This window comes from Melanotaenia boesemani, chromosome 10 (genome assembly GCF_017639745.1).
Source record: "Melanotaenia boesemani isolate fMelBoe1 chromosome 10, fMelBoe1.pri, whole genome shotgun sequence".
Taxonomy (NCBI): Eukaryota; Metazoa; Chordata; class Actinopteri; order Atheriniformes; family Melanotaeniidae; genus Melanotaenia; species Melanotaenia boesemani.
Window position 1 is genome coordinate 33,878,938 of NC_055691.1, and position 20,713 is coordinate 33,899,650.

A 20,713-nucleotide genomic window follows, 5' to 3' on the forward strand; every position below is an offset into this window, starting at 1 on the left:
AAAAAAACTAGGAATTTATAATATCTTAATTATTACTGAATTCAATAATCTGCAAAACATTTCAGAGAAAACTCCTGAAAATAGCTGGACTGCAGTAGCAAACTAGAAAGTTGTGTAATGCACAACTTATGTAACCTTGCAACAGGTGGGTAGCATTACTGGGTTAAAATAAACTTCGCATAGATGCTGCAGACTCTTCTTGCCTCTTCTCTAAACTCCTTCCTGTGACTCAGAAATTGATCTCAGAAAACATCTTGAGGGATGACCTGATTCCTAAAACGCACCTGGCTTGCCAAGAGGTATAAGCAAGGATGTACAAATGTGTCCTATGTGGAACTTTTTTGGGAGCAACTGGCATGCAAAGATGTCTGAAGACATTTCAAAGGCTGTTCTGAAAAGCCTGGAGATCTAAGACATCTATGCATCGAAAAACAAATATTAATGGGTTATAGAATGATGAAATAAGCTCAAGAACACCTGTAAAAGCCAATTAACTAAATTAATTTATGCCTCAAGCAATGTTAGTTAAAACACAGTCATCCACAGTTAAAGAAGAAATGTCAGAAAGATGACCTCTGACATCAATAATGTCTAGACAACTGCTGCTTACTGGATATTTTCTTTATTTCAGAGCATTCTCTGGAAACCCTAGAGATGGTTGTGTATGAAAGTCTCAGTAAATACTCCAACCAACAACCATGTCACGTTCAAAGTCACTTAAATCCCCTTTCTTCATCATCCTGAGGCTCAGTTTGTACTTGTAAAATTTTATTTGCTGCTGCTTTTAATTAAGGTAAAGAGAGTTTTTCTTCTTGAATATATTTCCTCACATGTGTACTTTGACAGTGATGGTGATAAAGATGACATGTTGACATGTTTCTATCATATATACCTCAAAGTATGCATTCTGTCTGTTTTTATTTCGTTTCTTTTATTCTTTTTGGTTTGTTTTGTTTCTTTTGCACTTTAATGTTTTTAATGTTTAATGAAAAACACTCTGAGTTGTCTCGTACCTGCTTTACCTTCAGCAAGTTGTATTAACCATGGGTTCATGCCTAATGCAGCCAGTTGCTAATTAACATTTCATGTGTTGTTTTTTGTACTATTTTCATCTGCAGGTGCCGCTTTGATTATTTATAAATCATGTATGTAGTTTTTATTAGTCATATATATATATATATATATATGTGTGTGTGTGTGTGTGTATAAGAACCAACTTCTTCACATTCTATACAGTGTATAGTTTACACTGTATTTGAGCTGCATCAGCCTCAAAGATTAAATCTAGTTAATACATCACATACAGAAACCTAAGTGAGGCAATGACTATATGTAAGCCAAGTTATACAATATCAAATAAATAACTATTAATAGGTTACATAAAGCACACAGTGTTCATCATAAAAGGCCTTTTCTTGGTGACATAATGCTCATATAACAGAAAATTAGAGGCTTTGGGATGAAGTTAACAACAGCTCTTACATCAGTAGAAAAATGGGAATTTTAAAAAGTGACTAACAGATGGAGCAAAACAGCTTTAGCTGAACACAAATCCGCCTTAATTATGCAAATTAAACCTGATTCAATGAAGTCTCATTTCATTGTCGGCAGTACAGTAAAGCCTCATTTACTGTAGAACGAGATCTTTGTTCTATCCCTCTTGCGTAATAAATTGTCACGTTAAGTGATGTTTTACAATAAACTGCACTGAATGCACTGCAGAGGGACGAGAAACGTCTGTGTAGTCTGTCTCAAGTGGACCGACAGTGCTGATTCCACTAAAGTAACACATATATAAACTTGTTTGAACATTTTTGATACCCTGGTTCTCACTCCGGGTCCTGGTCTGTCAATCCTGCCTCTACTATCACATTATTATGGTTTACAGGCAGGAACAGAACAGAGCACAGCTGTCTGTTCCCTGCAACAAAAAGTCAAATCACGAAAAAGAAATCTACAGATTTTTCTGTTACTCTCTAGACAGCACGTCTCTCGAAGCTGATGTTGGAGTTTTTATTCAAGCTCTCATGTCTGAACCATTACGAAGCACCGACTTTGCTCATTTATAGGTTCATAATTTTATTTAACATTTGGAACCTTTAATATTGCAAAACACATTATTTTTCTCACCCTGTGCAATCACTGTCGCTTGCTCCTTTCTTTACAACCCTCTCCTGAAAGGTCCAGCCTGCTCAGTCTTTGATGCTTTTCAAGCTAAACCCAAAGCAGACGTCATGGAAATGTGTTTAACAGTGATGTCATTAAGGAAGAGAAAATTTATGCAGTTCAGGTAACTAGTGGCCTAAAAATACAATGAAGAAAGTAATAGACAAACAATATGAGCAAAGGATGTTAGAATTTACTCAGTTTACTACAAAACAATCCGTTTTTTTAATAGATCACATTATATGGTTTGAAACCTGTAATATAATTACAATATTCAGGTACAAGAAAGCTGAAGACTTGCTTATGTCACCATCTAGTGGCTAAATGGATCAACTACAACTAAATAAATAATAATTTTATTCAAGTCTATCAAATATTAACATGCTGTTGCTTATTTCTTAATTAAAAGTTCAAACTTTCCTTGTTTTCTGGAATTAAAAATCATAAGGAGGCATTAAAAAGAAAAGAATAATAAATACATTTCCAGCCAGAACAACACTGATCATGTCCTCACATCTGTATAAATAAAACCATTACTGGAGTATGACAGGAAACCAGTACGTGTTGTGTTGGCTAAGAAAGGCGCAGATCTGCTGTGAAAGTTAGAGTTTTCATGTAGGCTGCTGTCAACATGTTTTCTGTGCAGCTGCAGTCGACGAGTGGGAGGACGAGACGGGAACACACCCAACAGACAAGATGACAGCTGAAGGTTTTTTCTTTAAACCAGTTCTTATCATCACATGTCAGCTAAGATTACAAAATGTGGGGAAAGACTAATAAATGCAGAAATATGTTCGGGTATGTGTCTGTTCTTAAAGTGATTTAAGATGAGGAATGCTGAGTCATTATAAGTCTTCACAAGACTTTCCATAAATTTGCAAAAACACTCTGACACACTGAGTCTTTACAATCTAGTGATTGTCTTCACTAAATGATGTTAGAAGCAGAGCTTTAAAAGGAAAATGGATGATAAGGTGTTTTCTGATGGAGTCAAATTCACGTTTTTCTTTTTTCTTATCTACACGGTGTCAGCCGTCTCTCTTGAACACTTGGCATTTGAACTTTATCCCGTTCTCCTCTTGAACGTCACTCGGCACATCTGGAAATCTATTTTTTTGGAAAAGAAAAGAAGATTTTGTGAAACAAACGTCTAGAAGTAAAGCTCAAGCATATTCAAGATTATGAAATTAAATAGAAAAAATCTTGTTGAGGGAAATTAATAAAATATAAAACATTCCAGTATTTAGTTACAGCTCCTTCTAACAAACAGTTTTTTACTTTCACTGAACACAGCTGACTCATTTACAATTCAAATTCTTTGTAATTAAAGCAACAAAGCTCCTCAAAGCTTTCGTAAAGTCAGCAAATCCCTTTGAGGCAAACTGACGACTCACTCCAACGACTGTGCTGATGCTGGTTTTGCAACAATAAGCAAAAATCGCTCCGTCATGGAGTGAAGGGAATCAGGTTTTCACAACAGTTTAAATGCCAGCAAGTTTAATTCCAGAGGCTTTGCCTGAGCCTTGGGATCAGGAAACGCTGAACCCCCCAACACTGTGGGAAAGAGATGAAAACCCACCTTTCCTGCACTTTAAATAACTTTCTGTCAAACTCTGGGAAGAAGACATCACAGTCAAAGTTGGCCATGACGTCTGTCAGGTACAGCAGGTCACACCATGGGTGCTTTAATGCATCCTAGTGAGAAAAAAAGAGGGAGCATGTTAAGATCAATCCTTAGTACCTCATTGTTTTAGTTATGCTGCTCGAGTGCGGCTAAAATCCTTTTATTCTTTTAATGATACAAGATGAAACAGATGGTTGGCCTTTCTGGATGCTTTAGACTCTAAAGTCCGATTTTAAAACTCAAATTTGTGCCTGACTTGTAATAACTGACCTCCTGCAGGGCTGCAGCTTGTTACAAGGCCCATGTGCAGCTCAGCACCATATCACCACCATCTAATGTCTAATTTCCACTGGAAAAACTTTGCACATTTACCAGCCCTGTTGGGTTTCATCAACACTGAACAAGAAAACATGGGGTTCTGTTTTAGCTGGTTTAGTTTATAACTGGAAACTGGTTTTGTTACTGTTTAGTTCTAAAGTCCACAATGTCCCATAAAGACTCTGCTTTACTTAATTTATTAATTCATCTGCCAGGACAGAATTGGAATTTGGGTAAAGCTGGGAATCATGTGACACCAATAAATTATGCCCCAGATTTAAAAGAAATCCAGCTCCATCAGGCACAAAACAGCTTGAAAGAGAGAGGTAAGAACATTCCTGAAACTAATCGGATGTAGAGGATTAAACCTCAGCTGAAAAAGAGCCAGATTTCACTAAACAGACAAAACAACCAATCTCTCATTTGCTTTCTTTCAAATCCCTGTGGAAACAGCAAACAAGTACTTGAATTATATTAAATGATTCAGGAAACCTGCAAATAGCTGGTAAATATATAAGTTAATGAGGCTTAGATAAGAAGCAAATCTCTTAAGAAATTAAGTAGTTTTCCACAAGAAAGAACCTAACTGATAAAACATAAACACAAGCTTAGTAGCAGCAATATTGAATCTCTTGCTTTCTCATTATGTTAGACTCATACCATAATTGCTTAAGTCATTTTTAGGCTAAATTGTAATATCTGTCTAACTGTACTCTCCTAATATTGCTGACTGACTGTGCATCAATGCCTAAAAACCTTAAAACATGACTTATTACAGCAACTATGCTAACGATATGTGTAATACTGGAATTACTCATTGTTGTTTCATTATCTGCCACTAGAGGGCGCTTGTTATTTCCTGGTCCAACCACAGAGAAGGGGAAGCAGATTTCTGATGAGAGCTGCTGGTGTGTGTGCCTTTTTCCACAGTTCATACAGATTTTATTAAAAATGACTAATAACTGTTCCTCATGTCACAATTTCATAACCAAGTACATTTACACACTTTATTAAGACACAAGCAGGTTTCTGGATTTCTGGGCCAGTTGGTGTACCTCATAGACACGTGTCCCACCAAGAATCCAGATGGTCTCTATAATATCAGCGAGTGGGGGCTCTGCAGCCAGGCGAATGGCACTCTCAAAGTCTTGACACAAGAAGTGGGCGTGATCTGGGACTGTGCTGAAAGAAAAGAGATGTCTGGATTTTCTGATGCTCTTGTTCTTGCAAGTGTTTGCGAGTTGAAGTACTCACCTCAGCGTTTTACTCAGCACCACATGCAAAGAGTTGGGCACTGGGAACATACTTTTTGGGTGGGAGTTCCAGCACAACCTTCCCCATATCATCAAATTCATATTTCCTACAATTGACAGAATAAAATGTTTTGAGGTTAAAACATCTTAAATTTTGCAACTTTCATGCTGCTGAAGAAGCCGTTAATGATGGAACTAGTAATGTCAAAAAACAGGTAAAATAATTAAATGATGTTATATGTTTAATCACCCAAATTTATTCACAGGTTGACTCAGAATCTTTATAACAACTTTTATGTGAGGAAAGGACACTGATACCTGGTCTTGATACTCTCGAGATGGTGTCCATAAAGTACTGGAATTCAGACCTGTGAAAGTCACATTTCCAATATTCAGTTAAGCAGAAAACAGTCAGATGTTGCTCACTGCTTCTAGAGACAGGAGCCTGGATTTCATATGCAACAATAGAAAACAACAATCTCTTCTTTTTATTGCGATGGACAATCTGCACAACAGTCATAAAACAGTGTACACAATGTTCTGGTGCTGTTAGCACAGCTGCGTGCACTGTTATTAGCTTCAATAACTAAGGCCTTAGTCATCATTAGACATAACAAAACCATCCTCACCGGGACCTTCAGCAACAACTTATTATTTAACAAAAACTAAGTCAAAATGCAGAAATGTAATTTAGTACACTCCGTAACTTGTAAGCTTGTAGGACCGTCTTTATCAGCAACAACTTCATCCTTGTTTGATGTTATCTGTCTCTCATGTTTTCCAGGAAATTTGATCCACACTTCTTGACCACTTTGCTGGAGGTTATTGAGGTTTGCAGGGATTCGTTATGAACAGCTTCCAGAAGGTCCTGCCACAGCGTGCTCGCTGGTTTGAGGTCTGGACTTTGACTCAGTTATTGCAACAGTTCTGTTGTAGACTTGATCCTGTTCTTGGGAGTGTTGTACTTTTCATAAATTTTAGCTATTCAACAGTTAGCCTCACATTTTTCCCTGGATAATTTTTTTAGAAGTTCAGCTCAATGGCAGGAAGGTGTCCAGGTGGTGCAGCTGCAGAACTAAGCCTAGATTATCAGCTTTCACCATTGCACAGTTGGTGTGAGGTCTTTGTGCTGACATGCTATGTTTGGTTTCCACACAACACGGAGCTGTGTATTATGACTGTAGAATAGAATAGAATATGACCAAACTCTTCCACTTTGAATTTAACTGCTAACAGGACAGAACAATGTAGAGTGTGCTCCAAACAAGTCTTACTTGTTCAGTCTTTTCCTAATTGTCTTGCCATGAGCTTTTACACTGAGCATGTGTTACTGAGGTTTGTAGAGTCTGGTCGTAGCTCTCAGATTTTCTGCAGGCTCTCTGAGAGCTGCACAGTCCGACCTCGGGGTGAATTTTCTGGGATGTCCACGCTTTTGAAAAGTGGCAAAACACTCAAATATGTTTTGTAGCATGTGAACAATTTTCTCTTTCTGGCTCATTAACACATGCATTTAATGTTCCAGACCAGCAATGGTCTTAGAAAATTTCTGCTTTTAGTCAGATGCTCACACTCACGATGATTTGATCAGCTGGCTGCTGCGTTCCCTCCTCTGGAGTCTTACAGAATGAATTAAACCTGTTTAAGAATAAGAGTTGAGGATGTAGCCACCGATGTTTAAGTCATGGCAAGGACTAGATGATTTTTATAATGTCCTGACACGTAAAAGTTCAGAGGATGAACTTTCTCTTCACACGATTGTAACCTTAGATTTAAAAAAAAAAAGTCCATTATCAAACTACTTATGGTTATAAGACACATTAGTTTTTGGTGAGCAACTGGACTTCCTGGTTGAAGACTAACTTGTATTCTTACATAAAAAAATATGAAATTAGATGAAAATAGTCATTCAGAAACTATTGAGGTATTTATGTAAGTTGAGATGCACACATCAGGGCCAACATATGCTACTACAACTACAGTTTTTGAGCGGAATTTAAGGATGTTGACTTATTTCAAAGGGAAAACAAGTTTACAAAACTCTTCACATCACTTCCTCTCTTACGGTAGACTCCAGGGGAGCGTTCCGTCCTTCCCGATCCCCATGTTGCTACAAATCGCTGCAATGGGGCGAACAGATTTCTTCTGGAGGCTTCTGTCCTGGTTCTTCTCCATCTTCAGCAACAGGCAGCAGAATCAGGCAGCCAGGAAGCGGTGCAGGATCCGGATCTGTAGCAAAAGCTGTGCACATGTCTGTCAACCGTATTTATTCTGTGTTCAGCCGGTTGTCTCCGCCCACGGTAGAGCTGCAGTTTCTCTTCTCATTCTTCTCTTACGTTTCCACTGATATCGAAGCAATGTGACCGGTGTCGTGCCGAAAAAAGCACCCCTGTCGTGAAAAGCACAGGCTGCCAGAATATGCACCCCCTCAGTAAATCTGTCCCTGTTGGTCCTGGTCCTATTATTTCTGTGTGACCATATACAGGCCATTTCAACATCTTTTTTTCTGTATATATAGTTGTTTTTTTTATCAGCAGGTTAGTTCATGCTTTTGGTAAGGCTCATTGAGAGGGGGTGCTTTTCTCGGCACAACACCGGCTGACAACATGACTCACTCACAAGGGGGCGTAATCACTCATTACACCAAATACATTATCAAAAATCAACTATATATTTATTTTATAAAGGTCACGAAGTAGAAAAATATTAGTGAAGCCAAGAGAAAGAGAGAGAGGGGGGGGGGCACTGACAGTAATAATAATAACAAATTATTATTACTATTATTATTATTATTAGTAGTAGTAGTAGTAGTAGTAATAGTCTTTTATATTAATTTGCATATAGAAGTTTCACATTTCGTTTGATCGTTTGAAAATTGTTAATGGAAACAACAGCTTTTAAAGGTTACCTACAGAAAAAAAGCCTCTATAAAAACTATTTCCTTTAAATATGTAAAATAACGGCACAAAATCCCCCAGCTGACAGCTTACATCCAGATGGACAAAGTGTAAATGGATCCTGACAAATTCTACCTCGGATTACTGGATTCTGGAAATGTGTCGTTGTTCTTATGTAATGGTTTGTTATAACTATGGTGGATAAAATGATGAAAAGCTTTGAACCCAACCAGCATCATTCTTCATGTTACTAAGAAAACATGTTGACCTGGTGATCTGGAAAATCCTCTCAGGCTGATTCATGCTTGTTTGTTACAGTAAAAGGTGACAACCGATTAAAATGAGACGCGTAAACATGACTTTCTGATTGGATCCCGGCTCATGGTCAAAGATTAAATATAAAGAAACAATTACCTCTCCCACTACAGACAGACATGTCCTTCATAGATGTGTTGAGCAGTTTCTTCTGAAGGTGTACTAATGTCATGCTTTGGACGCTGGTGGAGGCCTGGCAGCTGTTTTTGATTCACAGTAAAACTTTATGGAACAAAATCATAATAAATGTTAAAAATCTTAAAAGCTGTTATTAATACTTCTTCAGACATATTGAGAATGTTCAAACTGACTATTTAACTTACAAAATTATCAGTAAATCGCAGGTTTGTCTTGTGGGAAAAAAAAGGATTTTATGAAACAAAAACAGAAGATTAGATAAATTTATGCATTTTATTATCATTTCCAATACATTTATAATTAGATTCTTTATACAAAAATAATACGATTTTACGATCACAGGGGAGACAAAACATACATTTATGTTAGAACTTTAATTTCTGGTATTATTTACAAAAAGGACTTGTAAGATCCCAGGAACAAATATACAAAAGCTGGAAAATCAAAAAAAGAAAATAAATATTAACAAAAAGTTTGATGGTCTGCTTTATCGTCTGGCCTCTAATTTTCTTTTGTACATCAGACTTTTTTATACATTTAGAAAAAGAAAGAAAATCCCACATTATGTACACAAATGACTTAATATTGATAGGAAACGGTTCGGGCTGCTTTCTGAGCTAATCCAGGTGAGTTTACCTTGTGTCGAGGTTTTCTAATGTGCCTACCGATGTCAGCTGTACACATCATCATCTCACCGCATTTAAAGCTTCTATCATTCTGAGGAACATTCTACTGAAATATTTCCACATTAAGAGGAGGAAGATGAGAACATCGACACCATGCTGTGATCAGTCATTGACAACAGAAACTTCGATCCAGCTGACGACATGTGGACAGATGGGGTTTAAATCCTGATTAAATCCTTATGTCAGCACTAAATAATAGTTTAGTGGTTTCATGACTTGTACAGTAACACGCTGTAGTGGAAGACAACAGGCTGCTTCACATCACAATCATGTGAAGACTTAAAAACTGAGTTGTTTTTGTCCCATTTGACACAGCTGTCTCTGAACTGTTGTACTGCATCTTATCTGTTGACCTGCCAAAGTTAGAAGCCGACCATCCAGACAAACTCTTGACATCTAAACCGATGACAAGCGTGGGTAAACTGTATGTGTAAGAAGGGGAGGGAGTCTTTAGACAAAAAGCCAGAAATGCAGGAAGTAAGCAACACACTCATTCTGTCTCCACTGTGGTCGTTTTGGAGCGGGCTGATGGCTGTTAGCATAGGAATCCTTGGTATTCGGCTTCTTCACCCTATTTGCTCTGCTTCCAGGATTTAGAGTTGCTCTCAGATGGAACATCCTCATGACGACGCTTATGTGTCGACTGTCCCCTTTCTGCAGAGTAAAGGATTATTTCAGACACGTTTAGTGGCATGTAAAAAAACAGCCTTTCTTCTTTTATAGATGTAGAAGGTTTACTGGATATCATTGTTTTTAACATCTCTAGCTTTTTGGCAGTGCAGTGGTGGTTTTGTAAAGCTCTGTAATAAAGACCAATATTCATCTTTCAGCTGTCAACAGCTCACAGCAGCGCTGCAGGTCAGAGAGTTCAGATATCTGAAATCAAGCAGTGTACTGCCTGAGTCTCATGGGGAGTAATTTTAGCTTTGAATGTGATGATTCTTATGTAAACAACAAGCTGATACTGGATCACAACAAAACATATAATTGCGTTGATTCAATAAAAAGCTTCTATACCTGCTCGAGACATTCCCTCCGGTGCTGAGGGGTCTTCAGAAGTCCCCCCTGGACCTTGACTGGTCCCTGTGTTGCCATTGGCACCATGGTTGGGATTGACTGGTACTGACGCCAACAAGCCTGCAAGGCAAACAAAACATTTCAAATCATCATTTTAACACCTGCGTGTGAAAAACAAACAGACCAGACGTCTTTCTTATTAGACATGAGATGTGCAACATCAATTCATTTATAAATATTTTGAAGCCATAAGTAACCCCGTCATTCAGACAGGGTTACTTATGGCTTCTCGTGGCTTCATTCAGGCATTTAAAAGTGACAGAAAAGCATGTGTGAAATTGGCTGTTTAGGCATGATTGGACAGTTCAACATGTTCTGATGCAACAAGTCAGATTAATCTGCCAGGTGAACACTGGTTGTGTGAAACAGTGATACTGAATAGAAGCAACTATATCGCTTATCTACATAATCAAGATGACCCAACAGTCACCTTGAATATTGCACCGCCGTACCACCAGCATAGCTCTTGTTTTTCAGATAAGAGGCCAGACCACACACTGAACTCTGCAGGTACCTCACAAAGTTAGTTTTAAATTTCATGTTAAGCTAATAACTGCTGCGTTTTGTTAAAATTGTGACAGTGCTGTCATTGGTAACCCAACCTGCTGGATGCTTCTCAACATCTAATTATATACAGAATGAGATCAGCACTGCTGTGTCTGTTCATGAATATGACTGCTGCAGTTCAGACCTGGAAAGGGATTCACTTAAGTTTCCAGGTCCGTCCCAGATGGCTGTTGCTAAATGTTACATCAGGGTGCTCATTTAGACGTGGTGCAGATACATTCAGTTGCTATCCAATAAATGGAAAGCATTGCATGTGAAAAGGGGGTTAAAATCATAACGTCCCTTCAGCCTGGACGCAGTCTGAAGCTCAGGCATACTTTGAATGTCTGGTAGTTGTCATTATAATGTTCTGCTCTGCCCGTTAGCACGTAAATACCATAATACATACGCACATAAAATGTCTCAAGTTACAACATAATCAGGACATCTGAAAATTAAGACTGGGTTGGATTTAAAGTATCTTAAACATATATTGGTATTTATGAGTTGTAAAGGAGAAGATGTGAAACTTAACGTTCAAATTTACCTTCCCAACTCCTTCATAGCTCTTTATTGCTCATCTTATTTCTTCATTGTCTGCAACCCATCTGCAGTTGTTCATGTTAGCTAATAAATTGTGTGGCTATGATGGAGCTGAAGTATTTGTGAGCATAACTTTTGTCTTGTATCACTAATGCATTTTGAAGTAACATCAGGTGGTGTTCATTTCTTAGTCAAAGCAAGTGCTTTTTTTGTTGGAATGACAGAACAGATCTTAATTATCACCAGGAAAATATAAATGGAGCAGATGCTAATCGATTTAAGCAACACAATACAGTTATTTCATAAATCTAATTTAATAAACAACTGGTTGTGTCCATACCCAGTCCTCTGTAGCAGGAGAGCTGCTGGTAAATTTGCTTCATCCTCTCTATGTTGATGCGACTGGCCTCAGCATGGTTCACCATGGGTTTGGGGTAGTGGACTCCTATCATACACTTGGCTGCCTTCTGCACTTCCTCTGGGGCATTCCAAGGATCATAGATGTATTTGGCTGGAAAACCCCTTAATATAGGCAAATAACGCCTGGGAACAAAGGAGGAAAAGAACATTAACAAGTGTGGAAGCTAGAAAATGGGAGAAATAACACACCAACACTTTAACCATGACTGCATAATTCTCATAAACAGCCAGAAAATTACATAAAAGACCAAAACAAGTCGATGTTTTCATAATTCAGATGAAACCATGACGAATTCTTTCCCCCCATGTGAGGCTAAAAAGAAGCACAAGTTAACCATGAGATTCTACTTTCCCATTTCCCAATTTGAATGACTGTGGGCAGAACAAAGACTCAAAGTACTCCCAGATTATGAAAGACCGAGGTTTTTATATTTATTTGATGCACATGAAAGTACTGACTGACCGTATGTAGTCGCCATTGGGATCTGTGCGCCGTCCAAATCCCACAGGGCAGTAGCAGTGGAAAAACTGCTGGAAAAATGAACTGCAGGAAAGCCACATCCAGCTGCCAGCGTTTACACTCCAGTCTGCATCCAGCAGCAGCTCTTCAAAGACCTACATAAAACAAAAAGTAAACCAAGGAAACTTCAGACAGCCCACGATGGGAAGCTGATAACAGCAAGGTTATGTATCCTAAATTTATTTCAAGTGCGTTTTCAAACAATGATTAATAGCATGTTTAAACCACATATGCCTCCTTCTTGTCCTTACCTTCATGCCTTCCTCCCAGCTGATCCAGAGGTCTCCCCTTGTGACAAAGCAGGCCACAGCATGCCGTGCCAAATGATGTATCCACCCCTCCTGCCTCAGCTGGGTCATGATAGCGTCAATCCAGGGAAAGCCAGTTCGTCCCTCTGCCCACTTGGCCAGTGCCTCCGGGTTCCGGTCCCATGGGATCTGGACACACACAGGGTTTCCTTCCATCTTGTCAAAGCAGGGGTTGTTGGTGGCAGTTGTATAAAAGAACTCCCTCCACAACAGCTGGCCGTACAGAGACAGGGGTGGAGTGCTGTTCTTCTTCACCTAGTGCAAGCGTTGAGACAGAAAGGTGACAGGTAAGATTTTCAGTGCAGCCTGATTTGGTTCTGTTAAAATCAAATAAATGCAGTCCTAAAACACCAGGAAAAAACGTAGGTCATTTTTACCTTTCTGTACAGATCCGTAAGTTTGAAGTAGAAGAGCCGACAGGAGAGACATCCAAAGCGCAGGTAGGGGCTCAGGCCGGTGGGACTGGCCAGCAGGGAGTTGGCGTTCATACGTGGACGCTCAAAGTTTGCCACCCATGCCTGTCAAAGAAAATCATATTCAGCATTTTTTGTTTAAAAAATTTTAAATAATAATGTTAATGTGGCTGATAAGTCACCAGAAATAAATAGTCGAGAGTAAACTGTGTGTGTGTGTGTACGCAGACTGAATTCAGCTTTATTTGTACAGAGCCAATCCACCAAAAAGTCATCTCAAGGAACTTTACACACATAACAAATATATTCTGGTCCAAATAAAACAAATCCACATTAATCCGATTTATAATAACAGTGTTCATACGAAACAATTTATAAAAAAAATAATTGCCTTGTTAAGAAAAAACTGTGGATTGCATCAAATCTTGTCTTCAATTCATCCCCCCTCCTGAGCATATCTGTTATTGGGATTTAATCTTTTAAATGTGTGCCTCTGCTCAGATTATTAAACTATTAAAATTTTACCTTTCTCTCCAGATGGCGCTCTAGCCTCATGAGGGCTTCTGTTTCTCCACCTGGCCATACTGCTGTGGTCAGGCCCTCAGTCTCAAACCCTGCCAGTCAAACATCTTTGTTAGACTCTCCCTCAGATAGATATCACCTCCATAAACACATGTACCCCGTTGTGTTAGTGAAAGCCCATAAACAACACATCTGTGAATAAAAATAAAACATTTACCAAGTTCTTCCAGGGAGGGCACCCCAAATTTGTCATCATGGTCATCCCTGATAGGTGTGACACAGTTTTTAATGACTTCTGATGTGATGGTCTCTGCAGGCAGATCCACAGCATCCATTCGGTTGATTAAAGCCTGGAAGCGCTTGTATGTGAGCGGAGGCTGGCTGCCATTGAGTTCTATTATCCTTCAGGGAGAAAAGTACATAAAATCAGCTGTTTGAAAAGGGTTTATTACGATGCAACTTCCATCTCATCCGGTACTCACTTGTCGAGATCATAGAGTGTGTGTGAAATCCTCACTATGACCTCTACGCCAGCCTCGCTGGCTAGTTTCTGGATGGCCGCATCACGTTCCTTACCAAACGGCTCAGAGTCGTATTCATAGGATAAACGGCCAATCTTCCATTCCTGAGTGACAAACACACAAAAGGTATTGATTTATATACACTAGTAAGTAACTGAGGTGATTTTTAGATTAACTGGCTTTTGGATGACTCATGTCACAGAGACATCCGGGACAGATTTGTTGAGTGTATCTTTGTAATCACACGTGTAATTTCAGAGTAATTAGACTGAAGGGCCTGTGTGTACATTCAGAAGGGCATCAAACTTGCGCATATTTAAATAAATGACAATATATTTATATTTAACAAACCTGATTCTCTCACATCTTAACATTGTGTACCTGATGCTCATTTTTAATGTGGCCTCATGTTTTTTAAACAAATGTATCGTGTCTGAATGCGATGATGCAGTATAATGTAGTACTTTCTATTCTAATGTGAATGAAAATACAAAATGTAGTGAAAACATTTTATATTTTATCTGTTTTAAAATGTTGTCTCAACTCCATCTTTACCTTAAAAAGACGAGGGAAGACATCGGTGGGCTGGCCTCTGATGACAAACAAACGGGAGTTGAGTTTGCGCAGGCTGGCGTCCAAGTCCTCTAAACAATGCAGCAAAAACCTGGAAAAGGCAGAAGGATCATATAATTTACTGGTCACGTAACATGTACCCACCTGACAAGCATTAAATGCAATCATGAGACTATGAAGCGGCTCATCTGACGACCTGAAAGAACACCCAGCAGGGTTTATACACCACAACTTCAGCACAAATTGTGGGTTTGTGTGTCACATGAGTAACATTTCAACTGGAACCAGCTCTGATTGTAGGTTTAAGCTGCTTTTGGAGTCCTTGCCTCAGCAGATGATTGGCAAAATAATCTGTTAAAATGGTTTATGATCTAAACAACTATTTACCAACTTCTATGAAGAAATAATCTGATATGACTAAAGTATATTTTTTAAATCTAATATACAAAACATTACATGTCTTTAGGACAACTAAGACACAGAAAGTGAATGTAGTGAAGAAATTAATATTAATTTCAGTTAGTTATGAATTTAAATGTTTGGCTTTATCTAAAAATAACTAATTATTCATTTAATTTAGAATTGAAAACAAATTAAATAAGGCTGCAAGAGCATAAGTATTTTGCATTTGCAAAAGTAACACATGAAGTATGAACACTTGCTCCTGACTACATGGTTTCTTAACTGAGGTGTGTTTTGTGTGAACAGACAGCCCTCTCCTGGTGAATTTTTTTATTTTTCCTTCTTTAATTTTTTTTGTGAATCAACCAGCACATGAGCTACAAACCTGAACTTGTTTAAAACTGATCAACACAGAACAAACCATACAACCAAGTCATGTGGTCTACGTGGAAATATGCTCTTTGCTCTAATTTCATCCCACAGATGGGACATGCATTAGTTAGGCTACTCAGCCAACAAATTACTTACGGAGTATTTTGCTCATGTACCGTCTCTTTTGCCTCTGGTAAAAAGAGTCGACACAGAGATGCATGACTAAGCAATACTGCTCAAAAATTCCGGATAAGCCTAAATGTTCTGAAGTTAAAGAGGCATCTGCAAAATGCATAAAATATTCATCTGGCTTCCAACATCATGTCCAACTTAGAACTTCGGGCCTCCTGAACTTCAAACTCAGACTTTCAATTTAATTATTTAAGCTGTAGGACGTAAATACACTTACTTTTCTTCTTTATCAGTTATAAATTCTTCTAATCTCAGGTCAATGTAAACTGGGTTTTATGTCTAACTGGTTGAGGCTGCAAGTTGCCCCAAATGATCCTGGTTTCTTAGTGTTGCTCTCATTGGGGAATCTTTTTTCCCCTCCATATATCATAATATCTAAATATAACATTAATAATTGGCCTGAATCAAAATATGTTAAATTCGGCAGAAACACTGTTATCTTGTTTATCTTTCTAGCTACAGTCTAATAACATTACATTTTGGTCCATGATTACTCAACAGTGGCCAACAGAAGTCATCTCAAAACAATTTCGAGGCCAGAGTATTTACTTTTATGAGAAGCACTGAAACTGGAAATAAGCTACCATAAAATATAGCAGTATAGCTTGTGTGTGCTTAAAATGAGCAGTTATAATGGCTAAAACCTCAAAATGCAGTCTAAGAATGCACAGTATTGCTGGGAAACATGAAAGAGGTGGACTAAAAGCCAGAAACTGTGCTCACGCTGAAAAAGTGATGATACAATTAAGAAAATCTGAGTATAATGTGGGTCAAAGCTGTGAGCAGGCATGATGTAACACACTGACCTAATTTCTCAGCCCTTCCCTCTGTGCTGAACAGAGGGACTTGTACAGATAACTTGTACCGTCATGGTGGTCAAGCAGCGAGCTTTTTGCCTGGAGCTTTTATCTGGACATAAATGGAACAAGTTGTTCCTCTCCGCTTTGACAAAAAACATCAAAGATTTAGAGCTGTGCACTGGAACAACATGCGGCTACTACTGTCACGTGCTATGCAGCCCTCCTTCAGTATGGAAAAAACTGCACAGTTTGCAGCCTGTACATGAAAATATTGAACATAACATTCATTCATATTAAATACATCTATGCAATCTGTAATCTGCTAGTGCCACTTCAAGGATAACCTGAAAGGCTAAGTGATCTTGGATTGTCAAGATGAAGACACAGAACAACGAACCCAGGTCTTTATCTCTAAAGTTATAAGTAATATGCAACGTGGCTTAAAAGGGGCTAAACATGAGAAGAAACCAGATGCTGGAGGTACAACATACTCAATTCTGGTCCGAGGGCAAATATTTACATGAAAACACAAATGGGTTAGAAAAAAAAAAAAAAAAAAAAAACTGGGGTAAAGTGTTGGACCAAAACAGAATTCCAGACATGTTCAATGAGACTGAGGAACTCTGTTGGAGGCCTTAGGGATTCATGGACACATTGATGACGGTTGAGACTGCCGTCCAACGTGCTGCTAAACTGAACTGAGGGGTTCAGTGAGTCTACAATGACTGTGTAGGTATATAATAAATAAGCTGGAGAATGACAGGCAATAGAAAATATTCAGGCACCCCTGGGACCCCATGAATGTGGGATCCATTATCCTGGAAGAGACCACTCTCACCGGGAGCACAACATGTAACAGGAAGTCATGGATACAGTGGATAAGATTTCCAAGCTGAAATATATCTTTTTTTTTTTATTTAACCCAAAAAATTCTATTTTATGACATCTGTGAAGCAAACATTTTTCAGTCACTGTCTGGATTGTCAGCAAATTGCTGATGACAAGAAGAAGAAGTGGTTACTTCTTGTCCCTCTGCCATGTATACGAATGGTATTCAGTGCTTGACAGGCAGTTTGTCGGTCATTAGAAACCACCCCCGGGTTCTTCTGAGACCTTGTGACCATTACTGGTCCTCTTCTGAAATCCCCTTTCTTGGTTATGGGTCTTCACGTTCCTCCATTTATTCACAAGGTGATTCTACAGGCATTTTCACACACTGACGCCCAGAAATGTACCAAACATTAGCTTCATGTGAAAACTCAAACATACTCGTGTTTAACGTTTGCTCCCTGACCTTCAGTGAAGATGAGCTGTCCAGATCCAGATCCCCTCTAATACGTCCACAAACTGAGTACAACTGTAGAATATTCTGGAACATTCACAGCAAGTTGCTGCTTGATGCTCTTTGACGCTGATCTATATGTTATTTTAGAACGAATGATTTCAGATAAAGTCATGATCTTAAGTTCTTATTTTTCTTTTAAATATGATGTGGCTACGTAATGTGCAGGATACACACCAGGTCTGATTGACCATCATGTGTCCAGCTTAGACTAACTGACTTGTTCTTTAAAATGCTGAAATTCCTTCAGATTAATTGAATTGCTAATGATATTTTGACATTTCAACTATTTACTCGGGTATTTGCAGATGAACTGGAGATTTTCTGTCCATCTCTTGACCTCAAGGACACATTCTTTTACCGATACTGCATCTTTATTAAAGCACAAATACATGAGCTTTCTTAGAGATAACATGCATTTTCCAAGCTGATGTGTTCTGATTTTAAATTCTACTTACTGTCACTGGAAGATTAATTAATTAATTAGCTGTAGCCATGAATAAATAAATGACCAATGATAAAATGTTATTTTCTCTTTAGGATTTAGAAATGTTTTACCATCAGTAAACATGGCCATTCTAAATTAGTCATTATTTTTACTATTCAGTAGTAACGCTTATTAAAGACTTCTAATTGTCCCCTAAGAAGTTTGCAAAAATCCTTCATTTTTACAATAAACTTTTTGATAAAGCTGTTTGCAAGGTTAGCAAATGTTATGCATTTCATTTAACAGCATCACTCTGAACTGCTTTTCTCCCGTTTAACTGGCTTCGGGAAATAATAGGGGGAAAGGTGACCACTCATGTGTACCTTAAATATAGGCATTATTCATAATAATCTACAACACAGCATGAAACAACATCTGTGTCTCTGTAAATTAAAAAAATATTGGACTTTTAGAAATCTAGAAAAAAATGAGAAAATAAAGTTGTATCTCTAATCATTGTTAAGGGCTTACTGAGCAGGTGCAGCCACGTATTACAGATGAGCTAATGTGCATAACAAGCGCGGCACGTGGACTAACAGACAGGGGTAAAGTAAATAGACCTGGGAAATAACAGGATCCATCAGCCTAATTCTGGTCTGAAGTCTAGTATTACACATTATCTAATAAATTATTATTCATTTGATGACTTCTTATAATATTTTTCTTTCCTATGTTATTATTTATTTATTTTTTTAAATACAAATTTAGGCATGCTGTCCCAAATCTTACCTCCATCTGTTGATGCCCACGTTGGATGACCCTGCAAACCAGGGGTCGAGGATGTAGATGCAGCGTAGGGTGTCCGCTCCCCGGATAGAATCCCTCAGAGACGGATTGTCGTGCAGCCGTAGTCCTTTTCTGAACCAGTGAATGGTGTTGACCACCATGTCGCCTTCTTCTTCTTTTTTCTTGTTTCCTTCCTTCTTTTTTTAAACCACTCGTGGCGTCAAAAGGGAAAATGAGGAGAGGGGAGGAAGTTCCCAATAACAACAAAGCACTCTCTTACGTCGTTTTGTGTGAGAAAAAAAGTCACTCTCTCGTTTAATGGTGATTTAAAAGCCGTTTAAGAGTTTGATGATGTGACGTTAAAGGTTTTTCTGGCCTTAACCTTGCTCCATGAGTTTATCCACAGAGTTGGGTCTGCTGACCAGCAGCGGCTGCATGTGTATACTGCAGATAACAACCGCAGATGTAAGAAAAAAATCAAACTAGATGTCGCACACGTTATCACGAGTAGTAGCAACGACGAACAGAAAACATTTGAAAGCAATAGGTTGAAAGAATAAAACAAATAAAATCTATTTCAGCTGGTAGTAATGTATGAAGTATTTTTATTTTCGTACGCACGAGGCGTGTACGTAACCTATCTGACACACACCAACGGCACGCAAAAAAGTAAAAACACGCAGATTTACGGGTTGCCTATAAAGTACAGTTACTATGAATGCAGTTAACATAAAATTAACTTCTTTAACAAATAAAACGATGTGTACAAACCTCAACGTCTGACTATTTCGGCCATGCAAGATGTCCTTTCTGTATCAACATCTCCACCCACAGGAATACTAACCAAGAAATGGAGGGTTCTGATTGGTCAGAATCAGCCGTTATACAACTATTCTTCCGTCACGTTTCAATAATGTGCTCTTTTTTACATCACTTACATGACATGTTGTGGTATTTTTTTTACCTTCCAAATGTCTCATTTTGTCATATTCTCATCACAGTTTCTATCAGAACTCGTTATCGAAGCGTAAACCCAATAGAAACATCTAAATTATGCTTTTAAAAGCAGCTAATCGGAAGCCTGAGTCAGGGTTATGTGGTAAGCCCTGAAGTACCCGGATGATCACATGCAGTACGGCGAGGTTTGCCTCCACCTGGTGTGTTCGATTAGATGTACGGGCCACACCGCTATCCTGCAATGATGCATTTGTTCGGTTAATAATCCACCCCGCCCACACAGAAGAGCCTAGAAGATCTCTAACTATTGTCAGCCACGTTAAATTATATAAAACAGTTTGTGGCGATATGGACTTTAAAACAGGCCCAACTAGAATTTTGGAAACGGGAAATACAGATGGATTGCATAAATAATAGAGATGGGATTTACGGCTCCTTGAAGGCAGCCGGATCTTGAGGAGCCGTTCCTTTCAAAGAGCCTTTCAAAAGACTGGCTCGTTCTCACAATATCTTACAAAATTTCACAAATTTTCACAATACATAAGAATGACAAACAATCAAAATATGTACCTATATACAATCCACTATACAAGATTAA

General features: G+C 38.5%; 2 protein-coding genes across 3 annotated transcripts; both read right to left on the reverse strand.

The window, feature by feature from the left end:
* Positions 1-2,337: 2,337 nt before the first annotated feature.
* On the reverse strand, positions 2,338-7,671 carry zgc:153031. The gene is made up of 6 exons (XM_041998130.1): positions 7,424-7,671; positions 5,680-5,729; positions 5,363-5,468; positions 5,164-5,290; positions 3,746-3,861; positions 2,338-3,273 (listed from the first exon to the last, which is right to left on the reverse strand). Exons 1-6 carry the CDS (start codon positions 7,531-7,533, stop codon positions 3,195-3,197), a joined length of 588 nt encoding a protein of 195 aa, XP_041854064.1. The 5' UTR covers positions 7,534-7,671; the 3' UTR covers positions 2,338-3,194.
* A 1,296-nt stretch (positions 7,672-8,967) lies between these two features.
* Positions 8,968-19,993, reverse strand: cry1b (cryptochrome circadian regulator 1b). 2 transcript variants are annotated; one of them, XM_041996852.1, is made up of 12 exons: positions 19,930-19,967; positions 19,162-19,589; positions 14,820-14,928; positions 14,226-14,368; positions 13,961-14,145; positions 13,747-13,835; positions 13,186-13,326; positions 12,752-13,063; positions 12,444-12,595; positions 11,901-12,103; positions 10,412-10,531; positions 8,968-10,048 (listed from the first exon to the last, which is right to left on the reverse strand). In XM_041996852.1, exons 2-12 carry the CDS (start codon positions 19,317-19,319, stop codon positions 9,966-9,968), a joined length of 1,695 nt encoding a protein of 564 aa, XP_041852786.1. In that variant the 5' UTR covers positions 19,320-19,589; positions 19,930-19,967; the 3' UTR covers positions 8,968-9,965. The 2 variants fall into 2 exon arrangements, with proteins under 2 accessions (XP_041852786.1, XP_041852785.1); XM_041996851.1 differs by having other exon boundaries at positions 19,162-19,993.
* Between the last annotated feature and the right edge of the window lie 720 nt (positions 19,994-20,713).

Coding starts and splice junctions, on each gene's coding strand:
- zgc:153031 (XM_041998130.1), bottom strand. CDS start 7,533: ATGGAGAAGAACCAGGACAGAAGCCTCCAGAAGAAATCTGTTCGCCCC. Junction 5,291..5,362: donor GTGCTGAGTAAAACGCTGAG/GTGAGTACTTCA, acceptor CTTTTCTTTCAG/CACAGTCCCAGATCACGCCC. Junction 3,274..3,745: donor TTATTTAAAGTGCAGGAAAG/GTGGGTTTTCAT, acceptor CCAAAAAAATAG/ATTTCCAGATGTGCCGAGTG.
- cry1b (XM_041996851.1), bottom strand. CDS start 19,319: ATGGTGGTCAACACCATTCACTGGTTCAGAAAAGGACTACGGCTGCAC. Junction 14,146..14,225: donor ACACTCTATGATCTCGACAA/GTGAGTACCGGA, acceptor TTCTCCCTGAAG/GATAATAGAACTCAATGGCA. Junction 13,327..13,746: donor AGCGCCATCTGGAGAGAAAG/GTAAAATTTTAA, acceptor TTTCTTTGACAG/GCATGGGTGGCAAACTTTGA.